The sequence below is a fragment of the Solea senegalensis genome, linkage group LG15 (genome assembly GCF_019176455.1).
Source record: "Solea senegalensis isolate Sse05_10M linkage group LG15, IFAPA_SoseM_1, whole genome shotgun sequence".
NCBI classification, from domain to species: domain Eukaryota; kingdom Metazoa; phylum Chordata; class Actinopteri; order Pleuronectiformes; family Soleidae; genus Solea; species Solea senegalensis.
In genome coordinates this window covers 12,749,800-12,770,723 of record NC_058035.1, presented here as the reverse complement: position 1 = coordinate 12,770,723, position 20,924 = coordinate 12,749,800, and the positions used below count along the sequence as shown (strand labels likewise).

General features: G+C 39.4%; 1 protein-coding gene and 1 long non-coding RNA gene across 3 annotated transcripts; one reads left to right on the top strand and one right to left on the bottom strand.

The window, feature by feature from the left end:
• Nucleotides 1–3,247: 3,247 nt before the first annotated feature.
• On the bottom strand, nucleotides 3,248–8,182 carry LOC122781479 (cytochrome P450 1B1). The gene is made up of 3 exons (XM_044045162.1): nucleotides 7,790–8,182; nucleotides 6,650–7,658; nucleotides 3,248–4,588 (listed from the first exon to the last, which is right to left on the bottom strand). Exons 2-3 carry the CDS (start codon nucleotides 7,645–7,647, stop codon nucleotides 3,997–3,999), a joined length of 1,590 nt encoding a protein of 529 aa, XP_043901097.1. The 5' UTR covers nucleotides 7,648–7,658; nucleotides 7,790–8,182; the 3' UTR covers nucleotides 3,248–3,996.
• Nucleotides 8,183–14,654: 6,472 nt separating this feature from the next.
• On the top strand, nucleotides 14,655–17,749 carry LOC122781482. 2 transcript variants are annotated; one of them, XR_006361803.1, is made up of 4 exons: nucleotides 14,655–15,378; nucleotides 15,795–15,845; nucleotides 16,369–16,421; nucleotides 17,478–17,749. It is a non-coding gene; the product is annotated as an uncharacterized LOC122781482 (long non-coding RNA). The 2 variants fall into 2 exon arrangements; XR_006361802.1 differs by having other exon boundaries at nucleotides 14,655–15,845.
• The last annotated feature ends 3,175 nt before the right edge of the window (nucleotides 17,750–20,924 follow it).

The window sequence follows — 20,924 nt, the reverse complement described above, 5'->3', positions numbered from 1 at the left end:
GACTTCTATTTTGAAGCTGTTTTGTCTCATGTCACTCATAGACTAAAAAATAAAATAATGGCCACTGTAACTTGGCAAGAAAGTCATTTCTTAGCATGTCACTGTGGAACTGAAAGATTTGAACTCAAAGTTTCTCCACAAGGCTTCAGTAGTGCATGGATAAAAAAATAAACACCAAATGAAATGACCACAAACCTTAAGCCATATTGGAATATGGTATCTGGAGCCTTTAGACCAACTCCTGCTTTGCTTTAAATTCTTCACGTTGCTAAGACGGTAATTGATCTGATTTAAGATCAAGATTGTATGTCCATTTCTTAATCTCACGTGTCTTGTCCTGAACTCACACCCTTTAGTTCACAAGTCTGCAGACCTGGTGGTTTTCCATCAAAGTTGATAAGAAAGACAGACCCACCCAAAAAGTCAGACTCAAACACGCACCTTCTTCCAAATTAAGCTTCAAGTTGTTTCACCAACGCATCTCATCGTCTTCTTATTGACGCTGATAAAAGACAGACTTTATTTTGTGCACCTGGGACATTTAAGAAATGCAAAGCTACTGAAAAGCAAACGGGGGAAATTAAAAATACTAGGGGTTTACAATATAAAAGGCAAGGCACAGTATATTTATATATCACCATTCATACATAGGGCAATTCAAAGTGAGTTATAGGCAGAAAATACAGAGACATTTATAATTCTATCATTACATCAACAAAAAAACACTGGAATGAAAACGCAACACGAGCAATTATGTGATTCTTTTTTAATTCATATCACGGAACTTATAAAATGTATTACCTCATCAATTAAAACAGCTCAGTGTGATGCTGACCACGATAAAGTCTTAAGTTTTTATTTTTAAGAAAAAACATGAAAAAAGGGGGTCTTCCTTTTGAGTGCGAAACTGCGCCCTCCTGTGGTACATTATAGAAAAGATAGAGTGAGGAGACATGAGCAGTTAAAGTCAGTTTTATATAAATACTGCAAACTCTATCTCCTACATGTATCACTCTTCTATTTCATTACAGAGAACATTCATGCAGATAAAACTAATCATGATTCTCCTTTTGACTCTTCCTGCATGTTTAGGTCTCACTGTGCAGGCTGAATAGCCCTGACCTTAATTAACCAACCAATCAGAGAGAGGGAGAGTAGGGTGGGTCTTTGTGGAATGAGACTCTTTTTTTTTTTATTTCTGTTTCCACTTTAATGATTAACATTTGCAGTATCGCTAGGCTTTGAAAATGAAAATGCTGAGATGTGATTTTAATTGGCCGTATTATTTCTATTACATGACGTGAGTAGCGTGAGTGCAGAATCCATCTTTTGGGAGTTTGTTTCCAACTTACGGACATTCTTTGAGGTTAAGCTACACAAAGCTCGACAGTTAGCCTGGTCTAAAGGAGACTTGTTCACCACCATATGTTACTGTGGTAACTGGGCAATGGTTCATTTAAGCCACAGTGATGGAACGGAGCCAGAATTATCTAAATAAGCGAGACTTTCCCTTAATCGTGCTTCAGAATACTCCCCTGGTCTTGACCATGTTGCAAAAGAGGTTTCAAAGCAGGCGGTTATCTGTGTCCACTCTATTATTGGTAACCATCTTATCACTTTTTATAAAAAATGACGCTCGACAAAACTTTACAAGTCATGTAGCTTTTCAAATGAATACTCATTCATAACCACACACCTACAGTGTGGCTATTTCGCTCGCCATTTTACATTAAGTGATCCTGACTTGTGGTGTCAGCTTGTTAGTTTGTATCCGATCTCCTTTTTCCTCATTTAGATGATGGATGGATTTGAAGAGAGAAGTTGTTTACATTTACTGGTACTGAGAGGACAATGGAACAAAGCAGAAACAGAGAGATCATGTCTTGGACGGTGAGACAGTGACTGTCGCATAAAAATACGACTTGTGTTCCTATCACACTTTCCTAGCAACACTTTCTGTGTTTAACAATGCAGGGACCCCAGGGGCTTATAGGTCCCCAAAGTGTCTTGATATGCCCCTGCACAGGATTGAAATAACATAGTGTTGACTTCAGCCCTTCTATGAACTATTTCTACAAACTATTTTTCCATTCCTGAGCTCAGTCGCTCTCAGCAGCCAGTAGCCAGCCCTCTGAATGTACTTATCTGCACAGTGTTCCTAACCTTCATGCAGATCTTCATATGTTCTTCCATTCAAAGTCTAATCTTAACGACCTCTGGTTACATAACTTGCACTCAACAGCTGATAGAGCTGGTGTATTATGTGCTACACGACTGCTCGTTTTATCCTCGGCCAGCGCAGGAATACAAGCTTAAATAGAGAGATTCACACTAATCTTGTTAATGCGGTCCATGACAGGTCTAAGCTGTAATGACACAGGACTGCCAAACACACACAACATGCACCTGCTTTAATGTGCAACTCTGCAATGTTTTTTTTTAAAAAAAACAGCATGTGTCTTGGATGTTTGTGGTTTGATGTTGTTTTTTTTTTTCATTTCCATAATTTGCAGAGTGTGTGTGCAGCTTCCTGTAACAAAAAAGCAATAAAGCCTGCAGCCTGATATTGTCTGCAATATCGTAATTTCGCTGTACCTCTGCATAGGTGACAATAAAGTAGCAGTTCTCTCTCAATCATAACCCTGGTCATTATCCCACTGAGACAATCGTGTTATGACCGTTATGACACTGTAAGCGGTTCTTTTCTTCTTTTTTCTTTTCCTTAGCTCATTTTGTGTTGACTCCATTTTAAATTAAAGAGGTGCAAAAACAAAGGTTTTTAAAGAGGTGCTTTTTTGTTTTTCTTCCATTCCCAAAACTTGATTGTTGCCACATATGACTTCACTGGCACAATTTAGTCTTCAGTTTTATTTCTATAGGTTCTATAGGGTTTTTGTTTTTTAAAAAAAAATAAACAAAAAAAACAGAGAGAGAGAGAGGGTGTGGGAAGAGCCCTATCAGCAATCATCTGCTGTAGTTCTGTATTTGTCACGCACTCTGAAAGTTGTCTTGCTTGGCTGCCTCTCACTGATCAAGTACAGGATGTTCTGGCAGAGTGAGATAAAATGCTGTGTGGGGAAAGGGATCTCCCAAACACTTCCCTTTGTTCCCACCTGACGAGGCAAGATGCCAAGTTCGTTTTTAGGAGTTCACAGCGAGACTGTTAGAAATGTAGTTGTAATCAGCACTGACCGATCGGCCTGGCATCAGTGTCAAATGGGTTAAAAGAAGAAAAGAAGTTTTTGACTTTCTGTTGGACGTGTTTATTGAGGTTTATTGTGAGTTTAAGGCATCAGCGGCATCAATGCAAACATGATGATGAAATATCCGTGTGTGATTGTTCGAAGTCACAGCTTTTCTTATTTCACCAATCTCACTTTAATTCCACAATAAATATTTCGAGGTAAGGATCATTTATTGTTTGTATTTGGGGTATTTCTTGGATTCTTTCTGTTACACCGTGCAGTAGTTTTATGCCTTGACTGAAGCACAGAAACGAAACAAAAGACAATTTCAGTAGTCGTTTCAACAGTAGAGCAGGAATTCTAACATTTCTTCTGAGGAAAAGGGAGCTTTGCTTTGCTTATGCGCTGCTTTTCTGACCTTTCAAACTGAACTCTGTGTTATTGTCTTACTCGCTGAACATGATCTTATGTCTTATGCCTTTTCATTTGTCATTAGAGTTGTAGGTTTACTGGACTCCATCAAATAACATGTAGTGGTCTAGTTGATCAGGATAAATGTATTGTCCGATTTTGAAGGTTTCTTCTACATATTCTTATAACTAACAAAATAACAACAAAAGGATACTTTGCACATTTGCTTTGAGTGACTGGTATGTAAGACCGTGACTGCAGCACTCGACGCAACAAACAATCAGTGTTATCAGTAATCAGTGTTCAGTATGTAAAACAAAGTAGAGAAGAGTTTTAGCTTATAAATACAGTTTTCTTTTGCCCATGGCAAACATGAACTGTAGTCCTTTTGAGTCTTTTCTTAGTTTTGTGTTTTGGAGTCTGCTGAGGACTTGGTAACTTCCTCCAGCAGTGACATTGGTCCACGCAGAGACACAGCTATAGAGAAGGCCTGAGGTTTCAGTGTCAGGCCGTAGTTATAGTCATATAATTTTGGCGGCATGGCCGGGTCTGCGGTGATAGTGCACTGGTGGGTGATGAGCGCCGTGAAAAGGAACAGCTGAAGCTTGGACAAGTCCTCACCAATGCAGCGCCGCTTACCCAGTGAGAAGATGAGCACTTTGCTGGTCTTGTCTTTGTTCAGAGCACCCTGCTCATCCACGAACCGCTCTGGGTCAAACCTCTCGGGGTTGGGCCACACTGCTGGATCGTGGTTGAGGGACCACTGGTTTATGAAGATGACTGTGTTCTTTGGTATGGTGTGGCCCATGATGGAGGTGTCTGTGGTCGTGGAGTGAGGGATCGTGAGAGGGACGAAGCTCGTGAAGCGCATCAGCTCGTAGATGAAGGCCATGATGTAAGACAGCTGCGTCTGGTCATCGATGGAGGGCAGCCGGCCGCGACCCACCACCCTGTCCACTTCCTGCTGGAGACGTAGCTGCATCTCAGGATACCTGCATCAACAGGTGAGTTTTGTTTTAGGTGAATGTGGTAAAACTGGTAATGGCTAGTCTCCAGGTGAATTTGCTTCCTATAGTTCCCACAAACAGTTTTCTATAGTGACATGTGCGGCCGTAACTGACCTTCTTTGCTATGCTTGTGCTTGTGGAGCTCGTGACAGCTGTAAGCAAACTTAAAGGAGACATATTATACCCTATTTCCCCCATTAAAATAGTTCCCTGGTGTCCTAATGAACATGTCTGTGACATGCTTTGGTCAAAATATCATAAGGATGAAGCACCATAGCAGTTCAATAACCCTGCTAAACCCGCCCCTTTCAGAACGCTCGGTTTTGTGCATGGTCCCTTTATATGCAAATGAGACACAAGCAAACACACACCCACTTCTTCCAGGGGATTTCTGATTTGTCCTTTTTACTTCGCTCACTTGCTCAGATCCTGTTCCCTCCGCTTCATTCCTCTCCCCCTCCCTCCACTAGTTCTGACAATATCAACATGGCAGCGTGCGCAGAAAACAGCGAGAGTGCCGTCACAGGAAGAGACGTCCGACACAAGGATCAAGCCGAACACTGCCGAACTGTAAATCAGTTAAAAACACTTAGGGACAGCACCACTGATCGCCAGCGGCGAGCGGCGAGCTGCATAAACTGCCGCTGTATGTGACTGTATCAGACTGAGTCTGTGCTGCGGTCATGGAGGACGTACTGAACAAATATTTTTAATTAGGACGTGTCAGAATGGTCAGTTATGAGCTCTATGTGACCTTTTCTTAACAATGTGTGTGTTTGTACGTCGTTGGAATACGGACACTGACTAAATACGGCGACCGCTGGCCGCAGTCTGATGCGAAGTGGTGCGAACACACGTTTGCTGACTTTATCCGGCACATTAGCTTCATATATAAAATCCTCTGTAAAACACTGTGCTCCACTGTGCAGCCACCAACAGCACACTTGTCCCTCCGCGTTGACATAATACCGCTCTTCCTCCCTCGCCTGCACTCTCGCATTTTATAGGGACAAGGTGGAGCTAAGGTGGAGCTCTCAAAGTAAACTTACTGGTGGGACGGTAACATTTGCGGGGAAATGCGCATGCTGCCGTCATAATGCGCCGGGAAATCAACATCGAGTGTTTTATCGCCTATACTTACACTAAGGGGGACCACGAAAACATGACTGAGTATTCTTTTTCCACACTTCGGCGACTGGTAGGACCTCCAGAGTCCCAAATATAAGTATTGAAATGGTTAAAAAGTTGATTTAGCATAATATGTCCCCTTTAATAGAGTTAACTAAGAGTCTAGTCTGCGCTTGGTGTTGCTTTCTCCTATGCTTGATAAACCTAAGTTTTGCTTTTTATGCTTTTGCTTTCATCATTTGTTGATATTAACACACTCCATTCTTGCACAAACTTTAACAACACACTTGCTATTTACTGCTTTGATAACGGCCGGACAGACGTCGATGCACAACATCACATCTTTTACAGAATATCTGACTCCATTTAAGTCTACAATCTACTTGACGATGCAGGCAAAGGCATTTAATCATCTCACATTATGATCTGTTAATAAAAAATACATGAATAGTCTTACATAGAGTCCCTTTAATGAAGGTGATCAACTAGTAAGCTAAGAATTCTGACATCCAGTGAGAAGAATACAAAAGGGTGCAGTTCTATTCATCCCTGCATGCCCCAGCAGTTTTCACAATTACTGAAAAGTTCTGCATGAGGGGAATTTCTTCATCTGCATTTAAAGTCACTCAGGTGCTGCATAGCTCATCCCAGGTACTGATGGGATTAAACAATCAGGGCAGATAAGAAAACAAACTCTGCTTTGGTAAAAATCTGCTCTTGACATTTTCAATACGCAGCCAGCACACACACACACACACACACACACACAGGACTGTTACATAACACAAATGCTACTAAACTTCCTCAAGTGTAGACAGCCAGAGCTGCCTGATTCATTGTCTTATTACAGTTTATATTCTGGCCATGTTGAGTCTTTATGTTTAATAGCCCAGGTGAATAATAGGAAAACTTACTTACTTGATAAGTACAAGGATGATCCACTGCAGAGCAGTCGACAGTGTGTCCTGACTTGCTCCAAATACATCCCCAACAGTGGAAGTAACAAAGTCCTTCTCTGCGAAAATTCCTGTTTTGTCTCTCACTTGCTCCATGGCCACAATGAAAGCATCTGTCATGTCCCTGATGGTGCTCGACTGGATTGTCTTCCTGTGTTCGATGACTTTATCTTGGATGAACATGGCGAACTCCACGTTGAGGCTTTTGAAGTTGTCAAACATTGTTTTTATGGGGTTGGGGAAGTATTGGAGCCAGGGCATCACGTCCACGAGGCTGCCTGATCCCACTGTCTGCGTGAACTGGTCATTCCTGCCCACCACCTGCTGAAACTCTTTGTCGTCATAGGCGTACCTCTTCCCAAAGCACACCGCGCTCATTATATTCGCCGTGGAAACCACCAGATAAGTCATAGGCTGGAAATATCGCTGCTCCTGCGTTTTCCCCACAAACAGCTGCAGCAGCTCTTTGAACTCGCACAGGATGTGATGCTCAAATGTCCTCTTGGTGTGCGGGTTCCCCGTAGAAAACATCCGCACGGTGGACTGCGCCACTTTGCGGTGCACCTTCCACCTGTCCGTGATTGTGGTGAACGCGACGCCGTTCCCGTTGGAGATGTACTGGAACGAGGTGAAGTCCGGTCTGCCGGCAAAGTCGGGTCCCTGCCTGACGAGCGCCTGTTTGATGGAGTCGCCGTTCAGCACCACCACGACCCGACAGCCTAGTTTGATCTGGAACACGTTGCCGTATTTCTTCGCCATGCGCGCAAAGTACAAGTGCGGTGCGCTGCCAAGTTGCGCAGCGTTTCCGATGAGCGGCCAGACAGGAGGACCAGGCAAACCGGGCAACGAGCGCTCCCGCAGCCACCGCCACAGGTGGAGCGACAACAACAGAGTCACGCATGCCACCAGGAGAGCGCGGAGAGCCGCCGGTTTAGTCTCAGGATCCAGAGTCACGTCCATAGTCAGGGATCCTGCAGGGAAAATGTGCCCATATATATATTTATGTGTTCAACACACACACATATTCTATACATACAGAGTGAGGTGTGCAGTTCTGCTAAAAATAAACCAAATTTGAATCAAAAGATAAGTGATTAAATACCTATTTATGTCCTCGATTCATCGGCCTTAGAGGTTTTCTCAAAATAGCTTCCCCCAAAAAAGAAAAGAATACAATTAAAAAGACACTCAATTTATCCTTAAAATGTTACGATATCTTTCTAAAAAAAAATATATATTCCTTAATCAGATCATGTAAAACCACAGTTATTCACGGAGTGCGCTGCATCCACAGCAGCGTGTGTGTGTGTGTGTGTGTGTGTGTTTGCGCTCTGTCCGCAGCCTGCCCACGCTGTGAAGCGCCACAGCGCCGAGTCAAGTCACTTTATCCCCACACAGAAGCAGCATCACCACCCATCAGCGCCGTGTGCTTGTGCCGGAGCCTTGTTATTACAGTGGGCAGGTTTGCTGCAGAGGGTGTCACCGCGCGCTCCCACCATCACCTCCTCCTCTCCTCCTCCTCCTCCTCCTCCATCCACTTCTACCTCCCTCACGAGCTGACACACACAGCAGGCGTTTACTGAAGACGAGAGTGTTCAAGTTTCACTTGTGCAAATCTAAGACGAGTAAACTCACGTGGTTTCTTATAATAAAGGACTTTTTATCAGCACCGTTACGCAAACTTTTTGTGTTTGTCTAGAGGATTTTGAGCAGTCAGACCGCAGGTGGTGCTCAAACACCTGCTATTTTCTTTGCGCAGACAGAACATTAATAAGTTAATATGTTTTTACAGATGTTTTTTGTGATAATGACTTACCATGCGCTTCTTTACATATTTATATTCTCTTCTATTCTATTTATTTTCTCTCTAACCAGGGTCCCCTTTAAATTATTATTATTATTTTTTAAATGATCCTTTTTTCTGAGGCCAATACCATTAATTCTCAATTAAAATGTGTAATAATTAAAAAAAATAATTTCAGTGAGATAGAAATGTTTTTTATACAGTCATTTTGAAGTTGACATATCAAGTTTTTGATTATTAAAATAAATACGTAAATACAAGATTTACCACTACTTTGTTTTATAATATATTATTATCAGTATCATTACTATTATACTGCAGTGTTTATTGTTATTATTGTAGTTGTTGTTTATGTTGTAACATATATTTATCCCACGTGAGCATGCACTTAAAATATCAGATACTAGTAGTGATAATAATAATAATAATAATAATAATAATAATGATAATGGTAACAACAACAACAACAACAACAATAATAATAATAATAACAATAATAATAATAACTCAGTACCGGCTTTAGAAGTTTTTGTGATTATTGCTTCCTCAGCAATTATGGCTCGCAGTTAAAGTGCTTGTAAGAACGTGTGTTTCCGCCCGCGGGGAGGAGGTTTCACCGTCACCAGAGTTCAAACTGTATGACATAAATAATAGGATGCGGCTCAGATTTCAGCTGTTGTCCTGCGGGACAGAGACAGACTCTGCAAACACGTTTAGAATTCATGTGATTATATTTACTTATCGCGGGAACAGAGACCGAATCATCAAGTGGAGAAGCATCTGTTTAAAATGTTGTTGTTTTTTCATGTTGTGTTGTCTCTGTCAGAATCGGGGATTCGGTCTTCTGCTCGGATCTGCTCGGGTCTGCTCGGGTCGGGGATTCTGCAGCTTCAGCACCGCGGACAGCGTCTCAGATCGATGACGGTGAGGTGAGGTGATAACCTCACATTCGGACAGACACTTTATCGCCACACACTTGATTTTAGTATATACTGATGATTAGTTTATTATCAACTAATGTATATAAAAACAATAATAATAACGTCGTGTTTAGAGATTTTGTGATAATAATATGACTTGTGTATCTTCAGAGTCATGCACAAATATCGAAGCACTCCAACACCCATATTGTTTTTATTATATAATATTACTATATATGTATATATGTATGTATATCATTTATAACCCATTTATATATATATATATATATATATATATATATATATATATATATATAAATAAATAAAATCCCCTGCATCTCATTAATACGTGATTATTTCCATTTCTACAACACAACATTTGTGCGCTTTAAATTTAGCTTTAGGCTTTAAACCACATTATGTTTATCATAGTGAAAAAATGGCATTATTTAAAATTAAAGTAAAACAAACAAAATTTCTTCATTGTTTGAATTTATAACGATATTAAATAAAGTACACATGAATTCTACTTACTGAATGAGGGCCTTCCACTCAACCTCCTCCTCCCGATGAAGCCTTGGAAACAAGGTGACAGAGTGAGATCCTCCTTCACTGTGGATGTAAGTGGATCGGTGAGGGTGGAGACAAGTTAGTGAATGAACAACTGCTCCCAGGCTCCTCTGCACGACCCAGTTATTAGACCTGACCCCACGCACGACTGATCCTGAACATATACCATGGTCATAAGACTGACTTTTGTTACGCAAGAAGAATTTCTGTTTAACTCTTTTGTTTGGTGACCTTACTGTGAGCGAGACTGGAGAGGGAAAAAAGAGTGTCTTCTATTTTTCTATTCATTAAAGCTGCAACTTAATCACTATCACAAGATCCTGTAATTCTACAGTTTTTACCAAAATGGGAAAACTATATAAAATATATATTTTTTAAATAAACAACTTTAATTTAAAAATGATTAGACTGGCAGCTTTTTGCTGATTGATGCAAACTGTTCTTATAAATAATTTAAAAGAAATTGAAGGACTAATATGTAACATTTTAGGAGCATCATGGAGCATTTGCAGAAATGAAGCAATTATTTATTTAATTATATATATATATATATATATATATATATATATATGTATATATATACATATGTGTTTGTGTCTGTGTGTGAGTGTGAGTGTGAGTATGTATTGTAAAAGAAAAACAAAACAGTAAAAGAAGGCATGATATTCAGAAAGATCAATCCTGACCAAAGTTACATTTTTCCCTCTGTTTGAATAAAATCTGAATAAAGTGCCCTAAAGTGATGAACTGTGAGAGTTTACAAACTATATTGGGTCAGTGGGCCCCACACAGTGGCCCCCGAGCTGCCTCGGGCCCCATTAAGCTCCTCATTGTGAGCAAGTTCGGTTTCACTTGCAGTTTCCCTTCCCACTTGACAGACAGCTCAATTGCTCATTGCGTGTGAATGAGCATGGAGGTCAGGGAGGAGCTCAGGAAGGTGTGTACAGGTGATGATTTGCTCAGATACTAAAGGTTTAGTTACCTCACAAAGTCCCAGCCTGGTAGAGCGGTGAACTCTCTCGGTGAACTGACTCCAGCACCGTTTCTCACATTCAGAGCAGAGCAGAACAGAAAGGGGCAAATCCGAATAAGATGTGTGTGGATGTGATGTCGTACGTTAACACGAAGTGTGCATGAAAGGGACAATTATTTTGATTTATATCCATGATTAGTGCATGTATTTAGGACAATGGGAATGCTGTGCACCTTTTACAGCACCTACAGCGCTTATCTTCCTCCCTGAATCAATGCTGTGAACTGCTGAGGGAAGCAGAGGAACAGAGGCGACTGCCCAGGGCAATTCTGAAGGTGCCGAGCAGTCACGCACATGTGCTTCATCACTGGGGTGACAAGTGAAGGAAAAGCCTCTGACAACTTCAGTAAACACAGGTCTGCCCTCTATGAGCGCGTCAGGGTGAAAGACACAGAACAGACACACTTTACTTACACTCACAGTGTTCTGATTCATTCTAAACTAGGTTTGGATATTTGGTCGAGGCAAAATAAGGCCTGTATATACAAACATTTGAGTTATTTTAACGATACCTTCAAACCTTGAATGTAGCATCTTTTTTGGTTCTAAATTTAGCTTCAACTTCATAAGGACTGGCAATTATTTTGGGAATAGCACAACAGCACAACAACACAGTACTTAATAAATAAATAAATCAGAGTAACAAAACTAAACAAAACAAAACAATTGCGCGACAATAAAACGAATTGTCAACACTCCAAAGACTAAAAGAATAATTTTATATAACAAATTAGAGGACTACTGTGTCATGGAGCATGTGCAGCAATGGAGCAATGAACTCATTTTTATCCAAAACAAGCTTGAAGGAGATGAAGTATCGGACTTCAATTTGTAAAAAAAAAAAAAATTTATTGTAAATGTACTCACACTGATTAATATCTGCCGAATGTGACTTCATACACTATGGTGATACCTGCTGCAAAGTGGCTACAAAACAGTGTTATTTCTTTTCCAGAATAGTTTGCTGACATCTGAAAAGCTAATAGTAATTGCAGTTTGACAGAGAGTGTTGGCAATATATGTATAATACATGTAACTTATATGAAAAGTACTAATATTGAACCTGGTAATTTTACAATCTTTATAGCTCTTCCAGTTTAGCCATCTGTAATATTTAATGTACTATATTAATGTCTATTAATATAGAGCTTACATAAATATGCTAACACACATCAGGATTGTCCATATGGCCCCATCTTGTTAATTACTTTCCATTAGAGATGAATCAACTCGCCGCTACATGATTAGTCTGACCACAACTAAACTAAACTGTCATGTGGCTTGGCGATGAGTCAGGGAGAGTTGAGCACCGGGGCAATACTTTGGTCCGACCGCGAGCGCCTCATTACGACTGAATGACCCAGAGACTCCAAATGTCAAACTATCCCACAATGCCCCTCCTCCCTCCCGGACTGTCACCCCAATATTTCCCAGAAGTCCACAAATCATGTGCTTTTTTTTCCTCTTTTCTTTACCACTGCTGAAAAATCCCTCGCCATCTATGTTCATGAGAATGATGCTAATGAGTATTTCAAGTATCCTAATGACCTTGCAGATTAAGCAAGTGCTCATTGAGGTATACCTCTATCTGTATGGCCTTATTTTTGTCTGGCTAAGTGCTACAGAGGCCCTTTGCCAAAGCGTAGTCAGCCGCCCGTGAAGGCGTCTCCCTTCCATTCTCACACTAAACGGGGCATTTTCCTCCTGAATTGGGGATCAGTGTGCATGTCGGGCTTTTTGTGTGCGTGTTACTGGACAAGAACCTTCTCAGGGGTCTGCAGAGTCCAGAACTATTGGCACATATTTGAAAAGAATGGGAGGCTTATTAAGTGTTCAGCCGCATGACTGCGCTTTACAAATCCATGCTAGCTAAAAAAAAAAGAAAGCCCTGCCCGCCTTCTGTCCTTATAACTGTTGTCGTCACTCATTGTTTTTATTGGCCTAATTGAAGAGGCTGTGACGAGTGAATGGAACGGATTTAGCTTTTAATGACGGCTGAGGTGTTTTGGTTTTGTGGATCACCGGGTGACAGGAATGAAATGAGGGTTATGGAAAGTGAATTTTAATGACAAAGTTGCTCGGGACTGCAGAGGTAAAAAAAACAAACAAACAAAAAAAAAGAATTTTGTTCAGAAGCGATGAACAGTCACTGCAGAAAGATCTAATGTTAGTGCTTAAAGGTACAGTGTGGAGGATTTAACGACACCTTTTGGCGACATTTTATGTTGCAGCTTAATATGTTACCTCACCCTTTCCCCGTAAAGCATTTAGGAGAACCTATGGTGGCCTTCAGGTGTCATTAAAGATACATGTCTCAGTCCCTAAAAAAACAGGACGCTGGGATTGAAAAAGATGAATAAAATTGACAAAAAGTCGATGACAAAGTCACTTCCTTCCAAGAAAATAAAAGCCTTACACTGCCCTACACCTTACTGTGTTTCGGTCAAGTTTTATGAGTAATAAGATATGAAAAATATCAAATAAAAAAGAAAACTGGTCAAATTTAATCTGACTCAATCTGATCGAAACACAGCAGCATCATAATGATTTTAAATGTATTTTTTGTTTGACCAAGTGGGAAAAAATGGGTGAAACATTTCACCTAAAGCTTACACACTGGACATATTTATGAGTGCTCATCTATGCTCACAGTACACAGATGAATGCAGAGCAAAACCAAACACCAGAAGCTTAAACTTCTCCTTCCCTTGTCTGATGAGGCCTAATCTTATCTCGTCTCTGCGTGATGACAGCATTGCTGTTCTAACCCAAACTGGGCCCGTCATTAAAAGTCACTGAAGCTTAGTTGTCTCCCCCCTTCTGTTTATCTCTTTCCCCCGTGAGAGGTTAAAGGTGAGGCAGCACTCAAAGGGAAGCTAAGTCTGTCCTCTGCGACCCCCTCCTTGTTGTGTTTTTACAAGAAAGTAATGATGACGGACAGTCATACACGATAGGCTACAGCCTGTAGAAGTGGAAGTCACGCAAAGGTGCCGTGTTTTCCCTCTGCGCCGCAAACGAACCGAAGCAGCAACATTTGAAGAAGCAGAACGTAGAGAGCTGTGAAGATTGGTAATGAGCCCAGCAGAGAGCTCAGGGGCAAAACTTTGAAATGATCTTTACATTGAGAACTTGTAGATTATTTAAATGTTTGAACAGATAGCACTAATTCAAAGGAGGTCTCCATAGATATCCCAGTTTATAGCCCTAAAAGGTCAAACTTTAACTTTAAATTACCTACATTTCACATAATGCACTGTTTTGGTACAGCTTCCCCGTCTATTATGCAGAATCCAATTGAAGTCAAAGATAACTGTGATCTTCCTCTGGATTCACAGATTTTAAAGGCTGATCGTAACTTTTGGTGATTTTTGTTTTTGATGTTATTCTGCCTCAGTTTGGTTTCATGAACAGAAACAATGTAACATTAATTCTACGCCGCTTCCTCCATCTGAAAACGGGCTCTGTCAAGCAGAACTATCAGACCTGACTGAGGGAGTGTTTGTGTGACAAACTGATGAACAACCCTGTTTTTTGAGCAGGAGAATTCACCTTTTTAAATGTCTAGCTTTACTAGCAAAGTGTTGCTGTCATTTTTTTTTATATTTAAAACTTATGTACTGCAGTTTTGAATTAAAATTGATTGAATTCAAACTGAACTTTCAATGTCAGTTATAATAATTGCAAGTTTAAGTTGCATTGCTTTATGTAACCAAAACTCGTGTTCATGACCCAGTTGTTCAACAACCCTGGGACAGTTTTTGTATCATATTACAAAAACTGTTGTCTTGTGTTGAGAATTAAAGTTAGATGCAAGAGAAGCGGGCAGCCCTTATCTGCTCCTGGGGGAACAAAAGGGATAGGATGCCTTGCTCAGAGGCACCCCACACTCAAAGAAATGAAACCCAGGTGCTGCATTAAATCGGGGGTGTAGTGGCACAGTGGTTAAGAACGGTACCCTGTCCGAGAAAGACCTCATGGTCGCAAGTTCGACTCCACCCCTGGCTGATTGTACTCAATTCCATTGTAAGTCGGTTTGGATGAAAGTGTCTGCTATATGACACTATGTAATGTAAAGTAGTTATTTCAACTGAAATTGAATAATTGTGTGTTTTGGATTCAAATGAAGAATGTCAAAGAGCATGTACTCAACTTCATTGTTTGTTGTAATCAACAAACAATAATGAGTGTAATTTATGTAAGCAAGTTAATTAAGATGTACATCAGGCCTAGGAGGGCGTTTCCCACTGGTACTTGCACATGCTCAGTAAGAACAAGGCTGAAGGTGCCATTTTCTGGACTTACTCTGCTGTCCTGCCACATGTCTCGGATTTCTTCATAATTCACGGCCATCCATCAATATCCAGGTAAGTTAATGACTAAATCAAAAATGACAAACTAAAATATGCTTGTTTGATACCAGTTGATGAGTATTTTTGACTTTGGACTGATGGTATAGGCTATGGTAAGATGAAAAATATAAATATTTTGCTAGCTTGACTCCTTTTTAGCTTTCCACTTTTGCTCATCTAAAATTAGTGATTTGGTTAACCATTATTTTGTTGTTTGTATAGCCTTTTAATCATTAACGTTTTACCTTATTGTCATTTGCATTTGTGTAGGTTTTGTACATTCTTAAAAAGCTGTGAATTTCAGATTTGCTGAGCGTGTTGGTTGACGGATGCCAGGCCAGCAGCTTGGCTTTTAAGATCTGACAGGTGTTCTCATATTTAAGAACTTTACAAATGAATGACCAATAATCTCTTTTCATGTTTTTCTTTAGGTTATGAATGTGGGAGATGCAGAAGCAATGTGCTGATACTCTATCTACAAGGTACCAATTACTGAAGCATTACAAATGAAAACATTCCATGCACATGTAAATATTTTTGCTTTATACAATATTCAATTTGTATATGTGGGGATATCACAGGTTAAAATTTGCTCCCAAATTAAACTTTCAGTTGACTCTTGCAACCCATCTCAAGTTTTGCACTTCCACTTCCCTTCCAGTGGAAAATAGAAAACCTCTACAAATTATTATGCAAATTATCTCGCTGTCAAGAGAGTGAAATGATAAAAATTCTGGGTCAAAATTTACCTGCAGAGATGAGGATGGTTAAATAATAAAAATATAGTTCTGCAAATATTAACAATAACAAATATTCCTATCATTTTTAATGGCATTTTGACATTTTGTCTTAAATCATGTCAATTGAGCTGCCTAGGGTTTGGAATGGTAGACAAAATATCGAGACAACACTTTGGGGTTTATATAAATATTTTGATGTGATATTTGATATAGTTATGCGTTCAAAACTTCAACATTTTTCTTTTTATCATTCTTCCACATTTAGGATCTTGATCCTGGTGCAAAGAGAGAAATGGAGGAAATGATGATTGGAGTAAGGTAAGATCTGAGATGTTCACTGCTTTCTGTTTCACATGGTGTTATTACAGCAGCTATGTGACTGTTTTCTAAATAATTGTATAGATAATATTTTTCTGTACCAGCAATGGCTGTTAAAGCCTGTTCAGGTATAACCCTGCCTTGTTTTTCTGCCTAATATGTGCCAAAGTTCTGTCCTTAGAGTTATCTGCTTGCTTTTTTTTTTTTACCAAACCAAAAGGCCTTGCACCATGTTTCAATTTTGGTATTTTTACTTGAAGACACCATGATTATTATTATTATTACTATAATTGGTTTTGCTTTGTGTTGAATGGTGTATCTTTGGAGGGCCACTGATTTTAACACTGTTTTATTAAAGTATTAGGAAAAACATTCAGAGAACATGATGGCCCTACAACTGACTGAGTATCTTTTGGTTTGTGGACGAAAACAGATCTGAGTTTGGGCTTTGAGAAATGTGTAATTTTTTGTTTAATAGTACAACTCGATTTTGTTTTAGGGTACTGCACTTGTCAGTCTTGTCTGAAATTTAATTTTAAAATAAAGGCAGGTGAAAGGACTTTTTCTGTGTAGGAAAAAACATTTGTATTAAAATAAACACAATTTAATTAAATTCAACTTGACAATGTTAATTAAATCCAACATAACAGTGTTAAATTATTTTATTTTTATTTAGTACATCTAAGATTATAATGTTAAGTAAATACAACTTAATTGTATGATGTAGAATATATTTAGTGTGTGTGTGTGTGTGTGTGTGTGTGTGTGTGTGTGTGTTCTCATGGCTGGAAAAGCCCAAACAAATCTGGCATCAGTTCCCTGGAGCATTAAACTGTGACTTATTGTGCCAGTCATGTGAAAACAGAGGGTGTATAAAATCCAACCAAGCGACCAAGACAGTGAATGTTAAAGCGTGTGTTGACTGTTAATCTTATTCCTCACTGATGCTTTGATGCTCACGGACTCTGCTTTTAGAGGAACATCATCGTGAGGTTTTGGTGGAATCCCACACCTGTACTATATTGTATGATTCCTTCTCCATCCACATCTCCACAGATGGCTGTTCTCAGGTCTTTGGTGGGTTTTTGGGACTGTGTGCTTTCTCTCGCCGATCCCAGGATTACTGGAGAAAAGCAGTGGAAAAAGAGACACTATGAATTTGCTTCATGGTGGATGTTGAGTCATGATGAAGATGCAGGAACATGGTGAACATTACTGTAGCTGCCGTCTCATGTTCAAAGCATTGTCTTGGACGTGCTGTGCTGTTTAAAAAAAGCAGGACTATACTGGAGCGCTGAAGATAAAATGCCCCCGACTACACGTGTAAAGCTTTGGGCTTTGTGTGATTTTTATAAACAAGTGAGCCTCTTTTTATCACCATAGAGCAGCTCATATTCCTCACTGGAGGGGACACTGTGTAAACCTGTGTTGTACGTTGTTTGGGTGAGGATGATGATCAGAGAAGCGTGGATTACATTTCCTTAATCACTCCGACATTTACAATCACCAAAAACCCCAAGGTATTGTTTGACAGGAACTATCAGGTCAACATGAAAAGTCATGACAACAGGCTTCTCTCTGTCAAAGGAGTCTCTTGCTCCCATCTTCACACATGACGGTAGATTTAACAGACAAATCAGACAGTAAGTGTCAGCGCATGCTGGTCAATGACTGGCAGAATTAATTTAGAATTAAGTCTGGGAGGAGAGTCTGATCATTGGACAAAAATGGGTTAAAACCTATTATTGAAGGTGAACATGTGCTAGAGGAGGAGAAAAGTAAGTTTTTTTATTTGACTGTACTGTAACAACATGTAATAGAAATGTTTTTTTGTCATAGGACAGTAATATTATGGCATCACCATGCTAATTCTAAAGTAATGTCCATGTAGCTCGGTAATATGAATTTCTATAGGTCTAATTCACTGCACTCAACTCAAATCTTATTCATAGAGCACATTTAAAAAACCACTGAAGTTGACCAAAGTGCTGTACAGACTAACGTCAATAAAGATCAGTAAAATAGAAAATATAAAGACATAAAAACAACGTTACAGTGCATAATAAGAGCATAAAAAAGCAAACAGGAGTCCAGTTCAACCTGAATTAGACCACAAGGTGAAAAAGAAGGTTTTTAAAAAATATTTAAAAAAAACTAGTGTAATACCTTAACACAAAGTTGTTTGTTTTCCCATGTAGTATGTGTCAAATGAAAAAGAGAGAACTGTCATGGGGACTTAACATTTTCAGATACATCTATCATAGACCTGTTTCTCCATTTATTGATATAATAAATCAAATTTAAATTCACACTATGTAATGTCTGCCACTAGCAGTCTAGAAAATCTCAGTTTGATGATGTCAGAAATCAGTGTGGAATCATGGGAGTTGTTGCTCTGTGGCACGCACATGACCTTAGATAGAAAAACAGATTTTTAGATATTTGAACTGTAATTCACAGAGCAGAGGACTGCATTTATTTACTCCATAATGCATAGACAGTCACAGATGATGTGATTAATTACGCTGCTCAAGCACGATTTAAAAAAAAAAAGAAAAGAAAAAATCAATGGAAACAAGTCAAGTAGTTAAGAAAAAGCAGTCGACAAAGCAGTCGACAAATCCAAAGACCAACTGTCCTGACTTGAGATATATTTATTCAGATTCCAACCTTTAATCCTAGAGCCTGTATTTACACAGAATTATTTTTAGTAGTGCACATGGTTCACAGGGGGCCACAAGTGGTCATGGGTCTTTCAGGGCGGAAGCCATGAGACCCTCCCTCCCTTAAAGTCCGTTATTAGTACATTTGGTCGTATTGTTTCACTGGGGGATTGGTATTTCCTCTGCCTGTGTTTGCTGCTGATACGGCGTTATTGTGAGTCATATGCAGGCAGGTTGAGTCATGCTGGCATGTTCACTGTTTTACTGACATTTTATCATTTTCAATTTAATCTCTTTCATTCATCTGCTCTTTAAGATCGACATCATCGATAATGGAATGAGTGTGTGGAGCTAATTTTTTATATATCTTTCATTTGCTAGGATATTATATATTATAACTACATGAATAAAGAAACGGGAACGCCTCTGTATCTCCTCTTTGGGATTTGGTTCTTTTTTAAAATAAACACTTGCCATGTACATTTAGAATAAAACAGTAAGTAATAAAAAGGTTTAAAAAATAGAGTTAATGCTTTCATTTGTTTGTTTTGTCAAACATTTCTTTACCTTTTGTCTAAATTGCCTTGTAACTAACGACTTTTAGTTTGTTGAATAATATTTATTTAATTTTAAATACATCTGAATCTGTTGGGAAAAATGTCGTTTTGCCGTTTTTTAACTGAATTCTTTGTTAACATTTAGAGTAGTGTGTTGGTAGTTTCAATGAATGCTTATCAAATATATCTATAGAGAAGAATGTCCATTTTGACATATGGATGGGCCATTAAAACCAAAGACCAACTAAAATAAATAATTACCATCCTATAATATGTTTCTATAACTTACTGTGGAGACAAAATACTTCCTCTCCGCCCACATCCCCCTAAAAAAACCCTGACAGAAAATAAAAGAGACTCCCAGTGGAGCTGATTCTATTGAGAGAAGGAAGGGTGGAGGGATACAGAAAGAGCGACACAGCAAAACATACCTTATCATCTGAGCGAAAAACCAACTGCAGTGACACACACACACATTCAAAGGCCACTGAGTTCATTTTTATAGTAAAAAAAAAAAGTCAAAATTTAATATGATACGCCTGCTGTGGTAAACAGGTCATTATTAAGAATGCTGTATGTGGTTATATTTAAGGAATTACAATATATTCACCATTTAAAGTTGTGAAAGTGTCACGTTCATTCATTTACAAATATTCATGGAATTGCAAAAGTTCCATTTCCTTCTGCTTCAGCTGTTCAGATCACAGGATAATATTTATCACAATCATCTGTCATAGAAGACGTTCACCGTGTGAGTTCATCAGAGTTTTGATTATTAGATAAGGAATGGTGCAGCCATAATTGAACACATTTCAATAATCAGCAGCAATGATTGATTTTCTTTTTCTCTCCAAATCATTTGAAACTTAAATGTTTTGAGCCACAGGCCTCAAACAAATTGGAGTTAATGTGATAGATGATTAGTGGTGATTGGACCTTGGAACAACAAAAGACCCATCGCAGAGTAAGTAACCCATAAACCCTGTTGTGTTGGGAGGAAGCGGTCTCGCACACTGCACACGCACACACACACAAAAAGGCTCCGAACTGACTGTGAGACCATAACGACAGATCTCTCAGGCATGACGTTCTCATCGTGTTGCCACAACATTGTCAGAATGTCTCGGCTCCTCGACATGTTGCAGATGAAGGTGACAGTGGAGGTCCGGGGCACACTTGGACAACCAATGTGAAAAGCAGCGGCAAAGGTCTTGTGGGCATGTGAGAATGAGCAGCAGCGGTCATGGTGGTCGCCTTACCACGTTTTCTACCTAATTAAAAAG